The sequence below is a fragment of the Heptranchias perlo genome, chromosome 1, assembly GCF_035084215.1.
Source record: "Heptranchias perlo isolate sHepPer1 chromosome 1, sHepPer1.hap1, whole genome shotgun sequence".
In the NCBI taxonomy this organism is placed as follows: domain Eukaryota; kingdom Metazoa; phylum Chordata; class Chondrichthyes; order Hexanchiformes; family Hexanchidae; genus Heptranchias; species Heptranchias perlo.
In genome coordinates this window covers 16,188,583-16,209,337 of record NC_090325.1, presented here as the reverse complement: position 1 = coordinate 16,209,337, position 20,755 = coordinate 16,188,583, and the positions used below count along the sequence as shown (strand labels likewise).

The following is a 20,755-nucleotide window of genomic DNA, read 5'->3' as shown; positions in this document are numbered from 1 at the left end:
GAGTGGCTTTTCATTAGTCTGTGCTCCGGTATCACTACCATACAAAGAATGGCATGAAGTTGTGAACATTGATGATCTAAAACTTAATGGTCTAGAAATTGGATCGGGCCTGAATTCGGGCGTGATTTGGGTGCAGCGACTGCTTAAAGAGGCCGGTGGCAGAACGACAGCAAATTAGTTTGCTGGCCTCATTTGCGTGAGAACAGCTAACTCAGCACAGACCAGTGATCAAACCTGAGTCTCCCTGATCTTTATGACCTAGTCCCAAACTGGACTTACCTACTAAACCAATGAGAGAGCATGCTATAGCATTCTAATGTTATTCAAGTCAACCGGAAAAAAAACCCTTTCTACAGTTAAGCACAAGCTCAGAAGAGGGAAGAACAGTTTAGATTTACTCAGAGAGCGGTGATTATGCGGAAACGGCCTGCCTGGGAGCAGTGGAGGCAGATACCATCAGTAAATTCAACAGAAAACTGGATGGATATTTGGCAGTGAAAGCAATTGAGGAGTATGAGAGACAGAGCGATATGGAACTGGGCAGAGGGACTGCGATGGTGACTTCCATTCCTGTAATTCCTACGTTCTGTTTTACAATCTGGCTCCGTTTATTTGGCTCCCGTTGTCAAGTGCTTCTTGTTACATAAGCCTGCTCCCAACGAGGCAGTAATTGGTAATAGCACAATGAGCTGAGACAGGATTATTTTTGCACCATGTCGCCAGTGTCTTGTACGAATTGTAATACGATCCTCGGCATTTAAAGTAGTTTGATTGTGCTAATGAAGGTGTATGTCATTTAACACAGCATCACACGCAATATGGAAAAGTCATGAACCAAGTTCAGCTGCTTATTACAACAGGGTCTCTCAAAGCTTTATAATGATGCTAGGTATGTTTCTGTTCCCCCCACCCACCCTGTAGATGTTTTTTCTTACATATTGCAAAACTTAAGTTTCGTAACTTAAGCCTGAGGTCCAGAGTGTAGGACACCACAAGAAAGCAGCAGAAAAGATAAGTTAAATCAAGAAGCAGTAAGTGGCAGCAAGCTGGGGTTTCGAAAGTCTGTAGATTGTAGGAAGAAGGAGAGGCTGAGGGAGGTAAGAAACTCCATGTTTCTGAATTCCTGGGAGGGAATCATTTGGAGTAGGAGACAACCCAACGAATCTTAATTTCAACACAACAAGAAAGGAGGATGGAAGTAGATAGTGTAGGAACGTACAAGAAACAAAAGAGAAAAATTGAGAGGTACAATGACCATAATAATATTGACGAAATAGAGAAAGACAGGACACGATGTATTACTAGAATTAAATAGAATTTACAGCACAGAAACAGGCCCAACTGATCTATGTACTGATTTATGCTCCACACGAGCCTCCTCCCACCTACTTCACCTAACCCTATATAAACTCTTCTTATTGCTTTGGTTTGCGTTTGTTTCCATTGGGAATGCTGATCACCCTGGTATTGTACTCAGCCTCTTGGGCAGTCTTTGAGAAGGTCACGATGGACACCATGTCTTCACCGATGTCCACCTGTGAACTCCAGCGTCGGCAGATCAGCAGCTTCTTCAGCGCCCGCTGGAAGTCCCGGTTGAGGAAGGCGTACAGCATGGGGTTGATGGTGGAATTGCAGTACCCCAGCCAGGTTATCACTTTGAAGATATACGTGATGACGCTGCTGGTCGTCTCGGAACCATGCACCGCCAGCCAAACGTTCAAGACAAAGTACGGCAGCCAGCACATGACAAAAGCCGAGATGATGATGCTCATTGTCCTGGTGGCCTTGTTTTCTAGCTGTAAGTTATTTGGACGCTTGCTGTTGGGGTGGTAGTGGAGGTTCAGAGTCTGCGACGCGATCCTGGTGGCTTTCAGCCGAGACGCCCGATAGATGAAGAAATACATGCTGCACATGATCAGGAAGGGGATGTAGAAGGCCAAAGCAGATGCCACGATGGCGAATGTCCAGTTGGTCACGAAGATGCATTCCGTGCCTGTGTCGAAATCGACGCCTGGTATTTCATTCCATCCTTGCATCACAGGTAGAAACGATATCAATGATGAGTAGACCCAAATTGTCACCGCCATTATGATACATCTGCAAAAATGATAATAACATAAGATTTTTTTTAGCCGTAGGAAAACGCCATTAAGCTCAACGTGATGGGTAGAATTTTCTGAGGCACTGGCGGGGTTTTACGCACTGGGACGGGGTGGGGAATGGGGCTTATCGACAAATCATGAATGCATTGTCTGCGATTTTCCGCCCGTTAACCTTAAGAGACAGAAAATTGCGGCAACGCACATGTGTTTTTCCTTACACTGAGTGTAAGGCCCCATTGGTGGCGTGGGGGGCTCAGCAAATTCCATCCCCCATCCATACTTAATTTGATCTCAACCCTCCCACCATCCCTCGATTCCTTCCATCTCCAGAGACACATCGAATTATCTCTTGAACCCATCAGCTTTAAAGGCCTTTCCTAGAAATTTATGACCTGATGTGTAAAAAGATGTCCCACTTCCCTTCTTACTCTTTATTTTTAACTTGTACACCCCCAGCGTTTGAATCTGTGACCTTCTGGTCTGTATGACTTTAGTAAGATTCCAATTGGTGCCTGTACCCACAGGACTCAAGGAAATCCAAACAGCAGGGTAGAATTTCCGTGTCTTCGCACGTAACTAGGTATCTCGCCTGCAGCAAGCGTGCATTGGAATACTGTAGACTCGGGGCCCGGAGTTTTGCGAAGCATGCTTGCGACGAGTGAGCATCCTCGTCACATGTGAGGCTTTGGAAAGGTCCACGGCCTGGAATTTGCTGCTTCCCTGCGACGCGGAAGTTAGACCCGAAAATGCGCCCAATCCCGCATCCATTCTGCCGATGTCAAGTTACGCTCAGACTTCCTGTGACTCTCATTAGAATACGTCCAAACATAAAATGGGCGTAAATCAGCGTAAACAATCGGGGCCCAAGGAAAACGCCGAGCCCGCACCATATATTTCTTCTTTAAATATGAAAATATTCTTCACTCAGAGGGTGGTGAACCTGTGGAATTCTCTACCACAGAAGGCAGTGGAGGCCAAGTCATTAGGTGTATTCAAGAAGGAGATAGATATATTTCTTAATGCTAAAGGGATCAAGGGATATGGGGAAAAAGCAGGAACAGGGTACTGAGTTAGACAATCAGCCATGATTATTTTGAATGGCGGAGCAGGCCCGAAGGGCCGAATGGCCTACTCTTGCTCCTATTTTCTATGTTTCTATCGAAAGCTTCAACTCATTCATGCACTCAGGCACAGTATGTTTAAGAACCTGCAAGCAGGGAAATGCTTTTCAATTTTGAATGTGACTTGTATTTATGCCATAAAAATGCTGTTAAAGAAACAGAAGTACAGAGCAGGTCTCAGTGAGGAGAAATTAATAAAAAACTTCAAAGGATTTCAATAAAACACCAGAAAAATGACTTTGTTTCCTGCTGCGCCTGAAAGTATGGCCATAATTTGAGGAAAGCCTTCGAACCAGCGCAATTGCAGGTTTCTTGCATTTGTAACCTGTGGGTAGGGCCAGTTTTGTGGGCGGAGATACGTTCGGGCGAGGGCATCTGTACACGAACGTAAGTAATCGAGGAGATTTGGCCGTAAATGCGCCTAACTCACCTACGCCCAATATCCCGTGATCTTTTAGTCCACATATTTGACTCATGCCCCGATTGCAGGGGCTCGATTTTCCCGGGAAATTGCGGGTGCGTTGGGGGGCAAGGGTGCTCCGAAAATTGTGGAAATCCCGTTCGGGTTCGGAGCCCGGCTCCAACCCGCCGACTTCCGAGTTCCCCACAGACGCACCTATGTGCATGCGAGCGTCCTGAATCCGGAAGTCCCGCTGGCAATTAAAGCTGGCGGGATGATAGTTAAAGAGCTAAATGTACCTCTTTGAGGTTCTTACAGAACTTTACTTATGACATATTAGGTAGTTTGAATGATTTTTAACCTACCTGGGCGGCTTTCCCACGGCTTCTGATTCACGCCTGGTGAAACCAAGCGTGAAGGGCCGGATCAGGCAAAAAGAAACAAAATAAATTAAATAAAAAACCATTGCACGAAGTTAAAACACAAAATCAACCTACCTTTCCATCCTGCTCCGATGTCCGATGTCTCCCTCTCCGATCTCTCCCTTTTCACCTCCCCGATGCCCCCCCGATCTCCCCTTCTTCACCCACCAATGACCCCGATCTTCCCCTCTCCCCCCCGATCTTCCGCTCTCCCCCGATCTTCCTCCTCCCCCCGATCTTCCACTCCCCCCCTCAATCTTCCCCTCTCCCCCCCGATCTTCCCCTCTCCCCCCTCTCCCCCGATCTTCCTCTCCCCCCGATCTTCCACTCCCCCCCTCAATCTTCCCCTCTCCCCCCCGATCTTCCCCTCTCCCCCTCTCCCCCGATCTTCCTCTCCCCCCGATCTTCCACTCCCCCCGATCTTCCACTACCCCCCGATCTTCCCCTCTCTCCCCTATATCTTCCACTCTCCCCCCCCGATCTTCCACTCTTCCCCTCTCTCCCCTATATCTTCCACTCTCCCCCCCCGATCTTCCACTCTTCCCCCCCCTCGATCTTCCATTGTCCCCCCCGATCTTCCACTCTCCCCCCCACTCCGATCTTCCACTCTCCCCCCCCTCCGATCTTCCACTCTCCCCCCCCCGATCTTCCACTCTCCCCCCCCTCGATCTTCCACTCTCCCCCCCCGATCTTCCACTCTCCCCCCCTCGATCTTCCACTCTCCCCCCCCCGATCTTCCACTCTCCCCCTCACTCCGATCTTCCACTTCCCCCCCTCGATCTTCCACTCTCCCCCGCCCTCCGATCTTCCGTTCCAGCGCCAGACGACGTCTTGCTCTCTCTCTTTCTCTCCCTCCCCCTCGCATTGCAGCTCCTGCAATGTCAATCAGGCTGTGCACACCTTCACACCCCCACCGCTGCCAACCTGTCACCATTTCAAAATCGAGCCCCTTGTATTTCGGGGCGCAATTAAGCAGGAAATTCAAGCAGGAAATTCCTAACAGATATCCTTGTTGAGTCAAGGGGAGAGGCTAACTGGTAGGTATGTGGTGGGGATGTGATTCGAAAGGGACCAAGGGAAGTTCCCTGGGCTCCCCACCTCCACAAGGCTGTTGCACCCTGACTCCCAATACTGCCAGTGCGTCTAGACCTCCTGACCCAACCCTGGACCCTAAGATCCCCTCTTATGTTAAAGTTTAGAAAAAATTACAACTGCCCTCCGATTGACCTCAGCAGTGAAAAGCAGCTTCGATTAACTGCATTTGCTTATTTAGAGCAGCGCCCTTTAAGACGTGCAGCAGGTTAGACACTAAACATCACGGGTAGAGTTTCTGCTTTGGGTGCAATTGGGAAATTGTGCCCAAAATGGGCTCGAAATTGTGCTGGTTAGGTTACAGTTCAAGATTCTGCTAAAAATTCATTTGCGTAATCACAAACATAAAAATCTTCCATGAACCAGTGCAATCGGGCAGCTTAATAGATAAAGTATTCCTTGATGTATTTGATGGTAACCTGGTGCAGTTTTATTAATACAGCTGAAAAGGGATTTATCTCCACAAATAAGCATTTTTAATATGGGTGTCCATTCCTCCTCCTGTGAGTAACCTGATTTCAAATCTTTTAAAATGAGCCTACTAGTGCCTGTGCCGCTAAGAAAATGAACACAGTTTGAAGAGTCGTCCTGCAATCGGCAGAAACTCGCAATTTCGACCTGGGGGCGCGGCCAATTTTGTGGGCGGAGCCTGATCCGGGCGAACTGGACCTTAAACCAGCGGAAAACGTGAACGTAAGTGGTTTTGGGCATAACTCACTTACGTTTAAAATTCCCTGATCTTTCGAGCTGCTTCGGTCGATATCAGCCTGATTGCGCTGATGTTACCAGCGAAAGAGTTTAAACTCTATCCCTACAACTGTGCTCCAGACCCAGGGTGATCCATAAACAACAGTGTGGGAGACTGCTAGCACTTGTAAAACATGTAGATTATTATTACTATTAATATTATAAAGGGAAAGACAGCTATAGAAAATAAACTGGGATTGAAAATAGAGGAGGGATTTGAACTATGCTCACTGACGCTCAGAGCAACGACTAAAACAGTCTCACTGACCTTCTGCGAGACATCCTCTTTGGGTAGTGGTAAGGGGTGACGACTGAACAATATCGGTCCAGGCTGATGAAACACAGGGTGACGATGGAGGCCGTGCAGAACATGACATCGAAAGAGATCCAGACTTTGCAGAACAGTCTGCCAAACATCCACATTCCTGTCACTTCGTAAATAATGCTGGAAAACAGAAGGACACTCAGGTTTGTCAAAGATACGAAGTGGTACTTGGTTACCACTTTGGACGTACTTTGCCCAAACTGTTTCTTTTTGGATGATCTGAATTTGAATTGCACTTTAAAGGGTGAAAGGATGAACAGGCTGGGGCTCTTTTCCCTGGAATCCACCCAGATCATGAGCTCAAATCCATATTAGTGCTTAAACTTATAAACTCTGAATTTCCACTGGATTCTCCCGATCTCCTGCCGTAACTGCAGCAGGTGCTCGGCGGCAATGGTTGAAAACATCCCCTTTCTCTAGAAAAGAGAAGACTGAGGGGGTGACCTGATAGAGGTCTTTAAAATTATGAATGAGTTTGATAGGATAGACGTAGAGAAGATGTTTCCAATTGTGGGGGAGACCAGAACTAGGGGCCATAAATATAAGATATTCACTAATAAATCCAATAGGGAATTCAGGAGAAACTGCTTTACTCCAAGAGTGGTTAGAATGTGGAACTCGCTACCACAAGGAGTAGTTGAGGCGACTAACAAAGATGCATTTAAGGGGAAGCCAGATAAACACATGAGGGAGAAATCAATAGAAGGATATGCTGGTAGGGTTAGACGAAGTAGGTTGGGAGGAGGCTTGTGTGGGATAGAAACACCGAAATAGTTGGGCCGAATGGTCTGTTTCTGTGCTGTACATTCTATGTAATTCTATGTAATCTATGTCATTGTGGCATTTGAATGCAATTGCTTAATTCAAATTACTGGATAATTCAAATTTTCAGAGACAAAAACTGACTGAATTATCATTAGATTGTCCGTGCAATTTTCCACTTGTGTCAATAGTATGCTTCATACACTTGACCGGATTTGCACCTGGCTTTGTGATCAATTATGGAAGTTGGCTGACTCATGAAAATTGAGTCCTATTGGGGAGATTAGCAGCAATTCTTATCTATTTAGAACTGTTTACACCAGTAGATCATCTTTCACTTACCACCTCTGCAAAAAAAAAATCAAGCAATGCTATTACTACCTCTCTGATCCTTAATTCCTGTTCTAAATATATCAAGTCAGCCACTCTTTAAAGGGGTCAATTGAATCCGAATCAGCTACTTGCACTTCTTGACATAAGGTTGAGAAGTTGGTGCAACTGGCCAGGAATTTCCTTGAAGCTGCTCCCGCTCCACCAGCGTAATTTTGCTGGAAGGGGTGGGAGTTCATCGGCGTACAGCTCGGGGCATGAAGGTGACAATGAGGCCCAAACCGGGAGGCATGAGGCTGGCCCGAAAACCAGGCCTCAGGCCTTACCTAAATAATGTCAGTGTCTCTGGAAGAGCCAGAGGATAGGGTTTGCCTGTGATGCCCACCCCCCCCCCCACCCCATGTTTGAATAGCAGATCGATGCTCGATCCCTGAAATTCATGGGCCAGGGAGGTTACCGCGGCAGTTCTTCTGGCTCACTTATGTAAACAGTTCTGGTCCCAAATTTGGGACGTGGTCAGAGCCAAGGCAGACTGGCGAGGGGCAATGCCGCCCGCTGCACTCCTGACAATGGAGTTGGGCACCAGGAATCTCGGGCCCTCGGTGTCTAGGCTCACAGATTTAAAAATGGCCAACATGTCCTCCCACAAGGCTGGCCTCGCTCCCTAGTTACAGCGGCCAATCGAGAGAACCCTCCCCCCCTCTCCAAGGGAGTTCCCAGCATCAGTATTTAATATCCCAACTCCTTTACTTGTAATCAAGTTGTTTGAATCTCATTTCCAATGAAAAGATGATGCCATGAGCCTAATTTGTAGGCTTGTTCAGATGCACAGAAATATATAAGAAATAGTAGACGAGCCACATTACAAACCGAAGCACACATCTGCCCCACATATGCATCAGTAACAGAACTGCTTGATTTATTAACACATTCTACTACCCACCCACGCCATTCATTTTGACGCCTGCATTATTCAAATATGCACCAGGCCACCACGTGAAGAGAGCAGGATGACAGTGGATGGAGGAAGAGTAAGGAAACCACACATTTTTATAACAGATTTCTTCTCAGAATGTAGGTGACACTGGCAATACCATCATTATTCGCCATCCCTAGTTGCCCTGACAACTGACTGGGTTGCTAGGCCACTTCAAGAGTCAAGAGGACAGCGTCAACTACATAGTGAGAGAATGGAGTTAACTGTAGGCCAGGCCGGGTGTGGAGTGTGGGGGGGCGGAGGGGGGAAGTGTTGGGGGGGTGGGGGAAGTGTTGGGGGGGGGGGGGGGAAGTATGGGGAGGGGGGAGGGGGAGCGTGTGGGGGGGCGGAGGGGGGAGTGTGGGGGGGCGGAGGGGGGAGTGTGGGGCGGCGGAGGGGGGAGTGTGGGGGGGCGGAGGGGGGAAGTGTGGGGGGGGGGGGGGGAGTGTGGGGGGGCGGAGGGGGGAAGTGTGTGGGGGGGGGGGGGGGGGAATGGCAGGTTCTCTTTCCCCGAAAGGCAATTGTGAACCAGTTGTGTTTTTATGACAATCTGGCAGCTTCCACGGGCATTTTTCTGGTGCCAGACTGCAAATCACCAAATTTATTGAGTTCGATCCCGTTGGTGGGATTTGAACTCATGACTTTGGGTTGCTTCTCCAGATCATTTTCACCAAGGTAGACAGAATTGTTCCATTTCTGCCCATTTGTACAGGCCGGCCACATGGTTTATAGTTTGTTGGAGTGCGTGGGAACAGCTGGAGCACACGGGGGAAGGTCGCTGGCCGGAAAGTGACAAGTGTGACTTCTTGCACAGCCGCAGCGTAAAGTGAATTCAGAGCACCACTTCTGCTGCGGTACACAGATGACATTTCTAACTCTTGTTTAATTCGTAGGTGGAAGAGCTCTCAGCACAAACCAGTTTCACAACACCTCACATCCTGTCAGTGCAGCAGAATGTTTTAGAAAGCTTTAAATAGGCTGTGATGGCTCTTCAAGGACGGTTCAATCAGTCGTAATTGACCCAGACATGAGTTTCCAAAAGACGTGAGGCACTGTGACTGGCCCGAGACTCCTGCTGTTGAAGTCTGCCCTTGTGATTCCTTATTCGTGCTTCTTGTACTGAAACTATATTGTGGTCTGTGGCCCCCATGTTAGCTGATATTGTTAATGGTTGCCTCTCCTCAGGTACTACATAAGAACATAAGAAATTGGAGCAGGAGTAGGCCAATCGGCCCCTCGAGCCTGCTCCGCCATTCAATAAGATCATGGCTGATCTGATCCCAACCACAAATCTAAAGAACACAAGAAGTCGGAGCAGGACCCGGCCACATAGCCCCTGGGCCCTCTCCGCCACCCACAGGGCATTGACCGATCCGAACTCAGCTTCATGTCCAATTTCCTGCCCGCTCCCCATAACCCCTAATTCCCTTTACTTCTAGGAAACTGTCTATTTCTGTTTTAAATTTATCTAATGATGTAGCTTCCACAGCTTCCTGGGGCAGCAAATTCCACAGACCTACCACCCTCTGAGTGAAGAAGTTTCTCCTCATCTCAGTTTTGAAAGAGCAGCCCCTTATTCTAAGATTATGCCCCCTAGTTCTAGTTTCACCCATCTTTGGGAACATCCTTACTGCATCCACCCGATCAAGACCCTTCACAATCTTATATGTTTCAATAAGATCGCCTCTCATTCTTCTGAACTCCAATGAGTAGAGTCCCAATCTACTCAACCTCTCCTCATATGTCCGCCCCCTCATCCCCGGGATTAACCGAGTGAACCTTCTTTGTACTGCCTCGAGAGCAAGTATGTCTTTTCTTAAGTATGGAGACCAAAACTGTATGCAGTATTCCAGGTGCGGTCTCACCAATACCTTATATAACTGCAGCAATACCTCCTTGTTTTTATATTCTATCCCCCTAGCAATAAAAGCCAACATTCCGTTGGCTTTCTTGATCACCTGCTGCACCTGCATACCAACTTTTTGATTTTCTTGCACTAGGACCCCCAGATCCCTTTGTACTGCAGTACTTTCCAGTCTCTCGCCATTAAGAAAATAACTTGCTCTCTGATTTTTCCTGCCAAAGTGCATAACCTCACATTTTCCAATATTATATTGCATCTGCCAAATCTCCGCCCACTCACCCAGCCTGTCTATATCCCCTTGCAGGTTTTTTATGTCCTCCTCACTCTCTACTTTCCCTCCCATCTTTGTATCATCTGCAAATTTTGATATGTTGCACTCGGTCCCCTCCTCCAAATCGTTAATATAGATTGTAAAGAGTTGGGGACCCAGCACCGACCCCTGTGGAACACCACTGGTTACTGGTTGCCAGTCCGAAAATGAACCATTTATCCCAACTCTCTGCTTCCTGTTCGATAACCAATCCTCCACCCATGCCAGAATATTACCCCCAATCCCGTGATTTTTTATCTTTAGTAATAATCTTTTATGTGGCACCTTGTCGAATGCCTTCTGGAAGTCTAAATACACTATGTCCACTGGTTCCCCTTTATCCACCCTATACGTTATATCCTCGAAGAACTCAAGCAAATTTGTCAGACATGACTTCCCCTTCATAAAGCCATGCTGACTTTGTCCTATTAAATTATGCTTATCTAAATGTTCCGTTACTGTCTCCTTAATAATAGACTCCAAAATTTTACCCACCACAGATGTTAAGCTAACTGGCCTATAATTTCCAGCCTTCTGCCTACTACCCTTTTTAAATAACGGTGTTACATTAGCAGTTTTCCAATCTGCCGGGACCTCTCCTGAGTCCAGGGAATTTTGGAAAACTATCACCAAAGCATCCACAATCCCTACTGCCACTTCCCTCAAGACCCTAGGATGGAAGCCATCAGGTCCAGGGGATTTATCCGCCTTGAGTCCCATTATTTTACTGAGTACCATCTCCTGAGTGATTTTAATCGTATTTAGCTCCTCCCCCCCGAGAGTCCCCTGTTTGTCCAGTGTTGGGATATTCTTAGTGTCCTCTACTGTAAAGACTGAAACAAAATATTTGTTCAGCATTTTTGCCATCTCCATGTTTCCCACCATTAATTTCCCGGTCTCATCCTCTAAGGGACCTATGTTTGCCTTAGCCACCCTTTTTCTTTTTATATAACTATAGAAACTCTTGCTATCTGTTTTTATATTTTTTGCTAATTTCTTTTCATAATCTAACTTCCCTTTCTTAATCAATCCTTTAGTTACTTTTTGCTGTCTTTTGAAGAATTCCCAATCTTCTATCCTCCCACTAAGTTTGGCTACCTTATATGTCCTTGTTTTTAGTCGGATACTATCCTTGATTTCTTTACTTAGCCACGGATGGCTGTCATTTCTTTTACACCCTCTCCCCTTCCCTTGAAATCTGCCATCTTCACACCCTCCTCAAAAAAAACACCCTTGACCCCGCTGTCCTTGCAAACTACCGCCCCATCTCCAACCTCCCTTTCCTCTCCAAAGTCCTTGAATGTGCTCATCTTTCCCGCAACTCCTTATCTGAACCACCCCCCCCCCAAATCAGGTTTCCACCCCTGCCACAGTACTGGAACGGCCCTCGTCAAAGTCACAAATCACATCCTATGTGATTGTGACCATGGTAAACTATCCCTCCTCATCCTTCTCGACCCGCAGCCTTTGACACAGTTGACCACACCATCCTCCTCCAATGCCTCTCCGTCGTCCAGCTGGGTGGAACTGCACTCGTCTGGTTCCATTCTTACCTATCCAGTCGTAGCCAGAGAATCACCTGTAATGGCTTCTCTTCCCACTCCCGCAGTTACCTCTGCAGTCCCCCAAGGATCTATCCTTGGCCCCTTCCTATTTCTCATCTACATGCTGTCCCTCATCTGAAAACACATGAGTTTCCACATGTAAACTGATGACACTCAGCTCCACCTCACCACCACCTCCCTTGACCCCTCCACTGTCTCTCATTTCCCACACTGCTTGTCCGACATCCAGTACTGGATGAGCAAAAATTTCCTCCAACTAAATATTGGGAAGATCGAAGCCATTGTCTTCAGTCCCCGGCACAAACTCTGTTCCTAGCCACCAACTCCATCCCTCTCCCTGGCCACTGTCTGTGGCTGAAGCAGACCGTTCGCAACCTTGGCGTCCTATCTGACCCTGAGATGAACTTCCGGCCACATATTCACTCGATCACCAAGACCACCTAGCTTCACCTCCACAACATCGTCCGTCTCCACCCCAACTCAGCTCATCTGCTGCTGAATCCCTCATTTATGCCTTTGTTACCTCTAGACTTGACTATTCCAATGCCCTCCTGGCCGGCCTCCCATCTTCCACCCTCCATAAACTTGAGCTCATCCAAAACTCTGCCCGTATCCTAACACGGACCAAGTCCCGTTCACTCATCACCCCTGTGCTCGCTGACCTACATTGGCTCCCGGTTCGGGAGCGCCTAAATTTTAAAATTCTCATCCTTGTTTTCAAATCTCTCTATGGCCTCACCCCTCCCTTTCTCTGTAACCTCCTCCAGCCCTACAACCCTCTGAGATCTCTGCGCTCCTCAAATTCTTTTTTTATTATTCGTTTATGGGATGTGGGCATTGCTGGCAAGGCCAACATATATTACCCATCCCTAATTGCCCTTGAGAAGGTGGTGGTGAGCCGCCTTCTTGAACTGCTGCAGTTCGTGTGGTGAAGGTTCTCCCACAGTGCTGTTGGGCAGGAAGTTCCAGGATTTTGACTCAGCGACGATGAAGGAACGGTGATATATTTCCAAGTTGGGATGGTGTGTGACTTGGAGGGCAACGTGCAGGTGGTGTTGTTCCCATGTGCCTGCTGCCTTTGTCCTTCTAGTTGGTAGAGGTCGTGGGTTTGGGAGGTGCTGTCGAAGAAGCCTTGGCGAGTTGCTGCAGTGCATCCTGTGGATGGTACACACTGCAGCCACGGCGCGCCGGTGGTGAAGGGAGTGAATGTTTAGGGTGGTGGATGGGGTGCCAATCAAGCGGGCTGCTTTGTCCTGGATGGTGTTGAGCTTCTTGAGTGTTGTTGGAGATGCACTCATCCAGGCAAGTGGAGAGTATTCCATCACAATCCTGACTTGTGCCTTGTAGATGGTGGAAAGGCTTTGGGGAGTCAGAAGGTGAGTCACTCGCCACAGAATACACAGCCTCTGACCTGCTCTTGTAACCACAGTATTTATGTGGCTGGTCCAGTTAAGTTTCTGGTCAATGGTGACCCCCAGGATGTTGATGGTGGAGGATTTGGCAATGGTAATGCCGTTGAATGTCAAGGGGAGGTGGTTAGACTCTGTCTTGTTGGAGATGGTCATTTCCTGGCACTTGTCTGGGGCGAATGTTACTTGCCATTTATCAGCCCAAGCCTGAACATTGTGCAGGTCTTGCTGCATGCGGGCACGGACTGCTTCATTATCTGAGGGGTTATGAATGGAATTGAACACTGTGCAATCATCAGCGAACATCCCCATTTTTAACCTTATGATGGAGGAAAGGTCATTGGTGAAGCAGCTGAAGATGGTTGGGCCTAGGACACTGCCCTGAGGAACTCCTGCAGCCATGATCATTTTGAGTGGTGGAGCAGGCCCGAAGGGCCGAATGGCCTACTCTTGCTCCTATTTTCTATTTTTCTATGTTTCTTTGTCTTGGGGCTGAGATGATTGGCCTCCAACAACCACTACCATTTTCCTTTGTGCTAGGTATGACTCCAGCCACTGGAGAGTTTTCTCCCTGATTCCCATTGACTTCAATTTTACTAGGGCTCCTTGGTACCACACTCGGTCAAATGCTGCCTTGATGTCAAGGGCAGTCACTCTCACCTCACCTCTGGAATTCAGCTCTTTTGTCCATGTTTGGACCAAGGCTGTAATAAGGACTGGAGCCGAGTGGTCCTGGCGGAACCCAAACTGAGCATCGGTGAGCAGGCTATAGGTGAGTAAGTGCCGCTTGATAGCACTGTCGACGACACCTTCCATCACTTTGCTGATGATTGAGAGTAGACTGATGGGACGGTAATTGGCCGGATTGGATTTGTCCTGATTTTTGTGGACAGGGCATACCTGGGCAATTTTCCACATTGCCAGATCGATACCAGTGTTGTAGCTGTACTGGAACAGTTTGGCTAGAGGCGTGGGCTCTTGCGCATCCCCAATTTTAATTGCTCCACCATTGGCGGCTGTGCCTTCAGCTGCCTAGGTCCTCAGCTTCTGGAATTCCTTCCCTAAACCTCTCCGCCTCTCTACCTCTGTCTCCTTTGTGATGCTTCTTAAAACCTAGTTCTTTGACCAAGCTTTTGGTCACCTGTCCTAATATTTCCTTATGTGGCTCGGTGTCAAATTTTGTTTGATAATCGCTCCTGTGAAGCGCCCTGGGATTTTTATTACTTTAAAGATGCTAATTAAATGCAAGTTGCTGTTGTGTAATACGGAACAATGTTGAACAAAATATGTGTGGCTACATTTCCCCATAGCCCCATTCTCCTCAATCTCTCCTCATAGGACAACCCTCTCCTTCTAGGAATCAATCTAGTGATCCTTCGTTGCACCGCCTCTAAGGCAAGTATATCCTTCCTTAGGTAAGGAGACCAAAACTGGACACAGTACTCCAGGTGTGGTCTCACCAGAGCCCTATATAATTGCAGCAAAACTTCCTTACTTTTATAATCCAACCCCCTTGCAATAAAGGCTAACATATCATTTGCCTTCCTAATTGCTTGCTTTACCTGCTTGTTAACTTTCTGTGATTCACGTACAAGGACACCCAAATCCCTCTGACTACTAACATTTCTTCATCTCTCACCTTTTAAAAAATATACTGCTTCTCTATTCTTCCTACCAAAGTGGATAATTTCACATTTCCCCACATTACACTCCATCTTGCCCGATCACTTAACCTGTCTATATCCCTTTGCAGCCTCGCAGAATAAGTGAGATAAGTGAGATTTATTCACTTTAAGCTGTCGGGCAAACATGCTGGTAGTAATGTGAGTAGCATCACAACTTACCTCTGCAACACCCATTAGCTCCCTTTCCAGATTAAATAAGTTATCTGTCTCCTCCTTGGTAAAAACTGAGGCAAAAAACTTATTTAACACTTTGGCAGCCCGGGTATCATCAGTTATCAAGCCCTCACCTTATCCCAACTCCATCCCTCGTTTTTCTATTTCCCTTAATATAACTAAAAACTTTTTTTATTATCTTTCACTTCTCTTGCCATATTCAATTCAAAAATTTTCTTTGCCACCTATGTTCCTATAATGACTTGGCTGAGGACAGATCGAAGGAGGGGCCAAATTGCATTTGGAAATTCAGGGGATCGATTTTGAGGCAGTAGAAGCAGCAAAGAATCATGAAATCTTACAGCACAGAGATAGAACATTCAGCCCATCGTACCTGTGCCATCTCTTTGAACGAGCGATCCTATTAGTCCCACTTCCCTGCTCTTTCCCCATAGCCCTGCAAATTTTCCCCCTTCAAAGTATTTATCCAATTCCATTTTGAAAGTTACAATTGAATCTGCTTCCACCACCCTTTCAGGCAGTGCATTCCAGATCATAACTACTCGCTGTGTAAAATAATTTCTCCTCATCTCCCCTCTGGCTCTTTTGCCAATTCTGTCACATTTTGCAGCCCAAACTCCCCCTCATCCCTAATTTTACATGGGAAAATCGCTGAGGGTTTTATGTAAATGGTGGTGTTTTGGAAGATGTAGGTTTGCAGGGGCCTTTGAGGGTGAAATTGGTTCATGGGCAAAAGAGCAAAACGGGCGATAGCAAATGGGCAGCCGGTTTTGCACCGCACCTGATTTTCTTTTCCATCCCCTTTGTCTTCTGTCCTGTCTTATGTTGTTATTTACTTACCCTAAAACATTTCAAGAATAGCACAGCGTTAAACACTGAGGGGGTGGAATTGGCCTTGGGCAGTAGTTTTATTGACTTCATGTAAAAGAAAATTGGGTGTGGTGTAAAACGAGTTGCCGAGTCGCTATCCCCCGTTTTGCACGACCATCCCCAGGACCAATCTCACCCCCTGAAAGCTTCCCTTTGGTGGGGCTGACAATGACGTGACAGTAAAAAATATGGAATGAAAAAAAAGGATATTTTCTTTTACATTCAAAAACCTAGGCAAAGGACTAGAATAAGTCAGGGTAGCATCAGCCCATCAGCTAAACCATCTGTGCTAATCCAAATTAGTCTTTTTTCTTTAAGTTGAGAAACACAACTGAAAGTCATCATGTAGGGCATCTTCGGAGAGAAGATGAGATAGATTAAAAGGTGATGTCAACTTGGGTTTTAGGGCTTGTAGATTGTAGGAGGAATAAAAGCGTGAGGGAGGTGAAGAATGAGAGGTAAAGTGTGAGGGAGGTGAAGAGTGAGGGAGGTGAAGAGTGAGGGAGGTGAAGAGTGAGGGAGGTGAAGAGTGAGGGAGGTGAAGAGTGAGGGAGGTGAAGAGTGAGGGAGGTGAAGAGAGAGAGGTGAAGAGTGAGGGAGGTGAAGAGTGAGGGTGGTGAAGTGTGAGGGAGGTGAAGAGTGAGGGAGGTGAAGAGTGAGGGAGGTGAAGAGTGAGGGAGGTGAAGAGAGAGAGGTGAAGAGTGAGGGAGGTGAAGAGTGAGGGAGGTGAAGTGTGAGGGAGGTGAAGAGTGAGAGAGGTGAAGAGAGAGAGGTGGAGAGTGAGGGAGGTGAAGAGAGAGAGGTGAAGAGTGAGGGAGGTGAAGAGTGAGGGAGGTGAAGAGTGAGGGAGGTGAAGAGAGAGAGGTGAAGAGTGGGGGAGGTGAAGAGTGAGGGAGGTGAAGAGTGAGGGAGGTGAAGTGTGAGAGAGGTGAAGAGTGAGAGAGGTGAAGAGTGAGAGAGGTGACGAGTGAGGGAGGTGAAGTGTGAGGGAGGTGAAGTGTGAGGGAGGTGAAGAGTGAGGGAGGTGAAGAGTGAGGGAGGTGAAGAGTGAGGGAGGTGAAGAGTGAGAGAGGTGAAGAGTGAGGGTGGTGAAGAGTGAGGGTGGTGAACATAATAAGAACATAAGAAATAGGAGCAGGAGTAGGCCAATCGGCCCCTCGAGCCTGCTCCGCCATTCAATAAGATCATGGCTGATCTGATCCTAACCTCAAATCTAAATTCATGTCCAATTTCCTGCCCGCTCCCCGTAACCCCTAATTCCCTTTACTTCTAGGAAACTGTCTATTTCTGTTTTAAATTTATTTAATGATGTAGCTTCCACAGCTTCATGGGGCAGCAAATTCCACAGACCTACTACCCTCTGAGTGAAGAAGTTTCTCCTCATCTCAGTTTTGAAAGAGCAGCCCCTTATTCTAAGATTATGCCCCCTAGTTCTAGTTTCACCCATCCTTGGGAACATCCTTACTGCATCCACCCGATCAAGCCCCTTCACAATCTTATATGTTTCAATAAGATCGCCTCTCATTCTTCTGAACTCCAATGAGTAGAGTCCCAATCTACTCAACCTCTCCTCATATGTCCACCCCCTCATCCCCGGGATTAACCGAGTGAACCTTCTTTGTACTGCCTCGAGAGCAAGTATGTCTTTTCTTAAGTGTGGAGACCAAAACTGTATGCAGTATTCCAGGTGCGGTCTCACCAATACCTTATATAACTGCAGCAATACCTCCCTGTTTTTATATTCTATCCCCCTAGCAATAAAAGCCAACATTCCATTGGCCTTCTTGATCACCTGCTGCACCTGCATACTAACTTTTTGATTTTCTTGCACTGGGACCCCCAGATCCCTTTGTACTGCAGTACATTCCAGTTTCTCGCCATTAAGATAATAACTTGCTCTCTGATTTTTCCTGCCAAAGTGCATAACCTCACATTTTCCAATATTGTATTGCATCTGCCAAGAGTGAGGGAGGTGAAGTGTGAGGGAGGTGAAGAATGAGGAAGGTGGAGAGTGAGGGAGATGGAGAGTGAGGGAGGTGAAGTGTGAGGGAGGTGAAGTGTGAGGGAGGTGAAGAATGAGGAAGGTGGAGAGTGAGGGAGATGGAGAGTGAGGGAGGTGAAGTGTGAGGGAGGTGAAGTGTGAGGGAGGTGAAGTGTGAGGGAGGTGAAGTGTGAAGGAGGTGGAGAGTGAAGGAGGTAAAGACTGAGGGAGTTGAAGAGTTTCATTGCTTGAGTTACTGAGCAAGAATGAGTTAGAGTAGAAGACGGTTCACATCCAGGACATTCCTTCCACAGACAAGGTACAATCTGCTCTAACACCGACACCACACAACTCAATATCAGCAACAACTTGCATTTATATAGCGCCTTTAACGTAGTAAAATGTCCCAACTCATTTCATGTTTTGAAGGTAAATTCTATCAAGTTCTTTCCTACTCCTCGCCAAAGTTAAGTCAAACAAGACTCCAGAATGTCTATCTAACTTTATATCCTGAATTATACAGTCTTTACTGATTGCCTCCTGCAGCATGGCATTCTCAGGGCCCATTTCCTCTCAGTTTGGGAACCATCAGCATTCAACCATCACTGTCTGTGTTTATCCTCACAACCCGCGATCCTCCTTCTAACAGGGTATTGACAGTACTTTTTAAAGATGTTAAATTGTGGTGCTCCTCATTCTGTTGGTTGTCATGATAACTGGTGTCATCACTGTTGGAGACATTCCGCACTTTTAAGGAAGTTTGGGTGCGACATCCTCTGACCATTCTTTCCGATGGTTGGAGAATTGTTTGACAGAGTGTGCCACATTTCTATGATGTGAACCCATCGGGTTAGCCTGCCTTCTGGGAGCGCAGAGTCAGAAAATGGCCCCTTATTACGTGTTGCCCGAGGTTCCACACTACGCATGGATGTTCCTGATATTGACAAAGGCCAGCATGGAGAGAGAGTGGCCACACCAAACAGAAAAAAATGTTATTACAACAACAACAGCCACAACTTGCATTTATATAGCACCTTTAACGTAGTAAAACGTCGCAAGGCGTCACACAGCCGCGTAATCAGAGACTAGGGAAGGAGACATTAGGACAGGTGACCAAAAGCTTGGTCAAAGAGGCAGGTTTTAAGGATAAAGAAATGTGCAATCAAAGCCTAGTGAGATTAAATTGGATTTGTCAAAAGTATATTAAAAATACAATCTCTCCCAATAATATATTCTAGCTTCTTAAAAAAAAAACAATACAATACATACAAACTCTTACCTGAAGGGCATAACAAGACAAGCAAGCAATAAATCTGCCATAGCCAGGGACATGATGAACATGTAAGTGACTGTCCTGAGCCTCTTCTCCACCGCTGGACAGATGAAGACCACAGCGTTGCCCAAGAAGGTGACCAGGTCGATGACGGTGAGCAGTACCCCCACCATCACGTCCTGGGGCGCTATCCAGACGCTGCTGTTCCCCTCCCTCACTGCAAGGCTCCAGGGCACAGAATGGTTGGACAATGCTGAAAGGTTAGTCTCCAGCCACATCTTCAACATGGCACAACTGGGGGAAGAAGGGTTAAAGTGTTTATCATAGAATGATACAGCACAGAAAGAGGCCATTTGGCCCATCGTACCTTTGCCGGCTCTTTGAAAGACTATCCAATTAGTCCCACTTCCCGGCTCTTTCTCCATAGCCCTGCAAATTTTTCCTTTTTAAGTATTTATCCAATTCCCTTTTGAAAGTTTCTATTTAATCTGCATCGCAAATCATAACAACTTGCTGTGTAAATTTTTTTTTCTCTTCATGTCGCCTCTGGTTCTTTTCCAATTATTTTAAATCTGCGTCCTCTTGCCACTGGAAACAGTTTCTCCTTAATTACCCTATCAAAACCCTTCATGATTTTGAATAACTCTATCATATCTCCCCATAGCCTTCTCTGCTCTAAGGAGAACACCACCAGTTACTCCAGTCTCTCCACATAATTTACAATTCGATCATGAAATATGAGTGATTTCCCCCTCCCCCGACTCCCAAACCCGGTGCAATGGGGACAGGACAGTGTCTATGTCAGCATCTAGGGAAACTTAACTCCACGAAACTGCTTTATTAAAGGTGCCTGACTTATAAATCGTTCACGAAATTTAACTCGCCACCTCTGCAAATATATGTAATCAATGCTTGTGCATTTCTGGTTGCTAATCTAACAGCAAATAAATACATTACGAGAAAATCAATAATGAATTAAAAACAGATACACTGACCATCATGCAATTTTTAAAAAACAAAATACGGAATTATCTTTTATTTTTAACAAAAAAACACTCTTTGCAGAACCACTATTAAAAATTAATCGATGGATTGTGTGTGTGTGTGTAGTCTCAGTGCATTGACTTGTTAAATGAATACATTACGAGAAGGGGATGCAAATGAGGAAGAGGATATCTTATCTCACAATAAAAACACGGGAGTAAAATGATGGGGAAAGAACGAATGGTGTTAAGTAGTGAGAGAGGAAAAACCTACCACAAGCTGCCTTCATCGGAGTTCAAGAGTCCCTGGTTCTCTCCACTTTGGCTGCTGCCCCGTGAGACATACTTCAGAACGGGAAACGCT

General features: G+C 46.6%; 1 protein-coding gene across 1 annotated transcript; it reads right to left on the bottom strand.

Annotated features, from left to right (window-relative positions):
* Window positions 1-1,415: 1,415 nt before the first annotated feature.
* Window positions 1,416-19,695, bottom strand: LOC137327136 (histamine H2 receptor-like). The gene is made up of 6 exons (XM_067992623.1): window positions 19,415-19,695; window positions 6,153-6,329; window positions 3,989-4,021; window positions 3,654-3,889; window positions 2,621-2,822; window positions 1,416-2,097 (listed from the first exon to the last, which is right to left on the bottom strand). The coding sequence occupies exons 1-6, from the start codon at window positions 19,693-19,695 to the stop codon at window positions 1,416-1,418; spliced, it is 1,611 nt and encodes a 536-aa protein (XP_067848724.1).
* Between the last annotated feature and the right edge of the window lie 1,060 nt (window positions 19,696-20,755).

Excerpts from the sequence above, each read along its gene's own strand:
- LOC137327136 (XM_067992623.1), bottom strand. The coding sequence starts at position 19,695 with ATGTTGAAGATGTGGCTGGAGACTAACCTTTCAGCATTGTCCAACCAT. Across the intron at positions 4,022-6,152 it reads AAGAGGATGTCTCGCAGAAG|GCGTGAATCAGAAGCCGTGG; the intron begins GTCAGTGAGACT and ends TGGTTTCACCAG. Across the intron at positions 2,098-2,620 it reads GATTTCCTTGAGTCCTGTGG|ATGTATCATAATGGCGGTGA; the intron begins GTACAGGCACCA and ends TCATTTTTGCAG.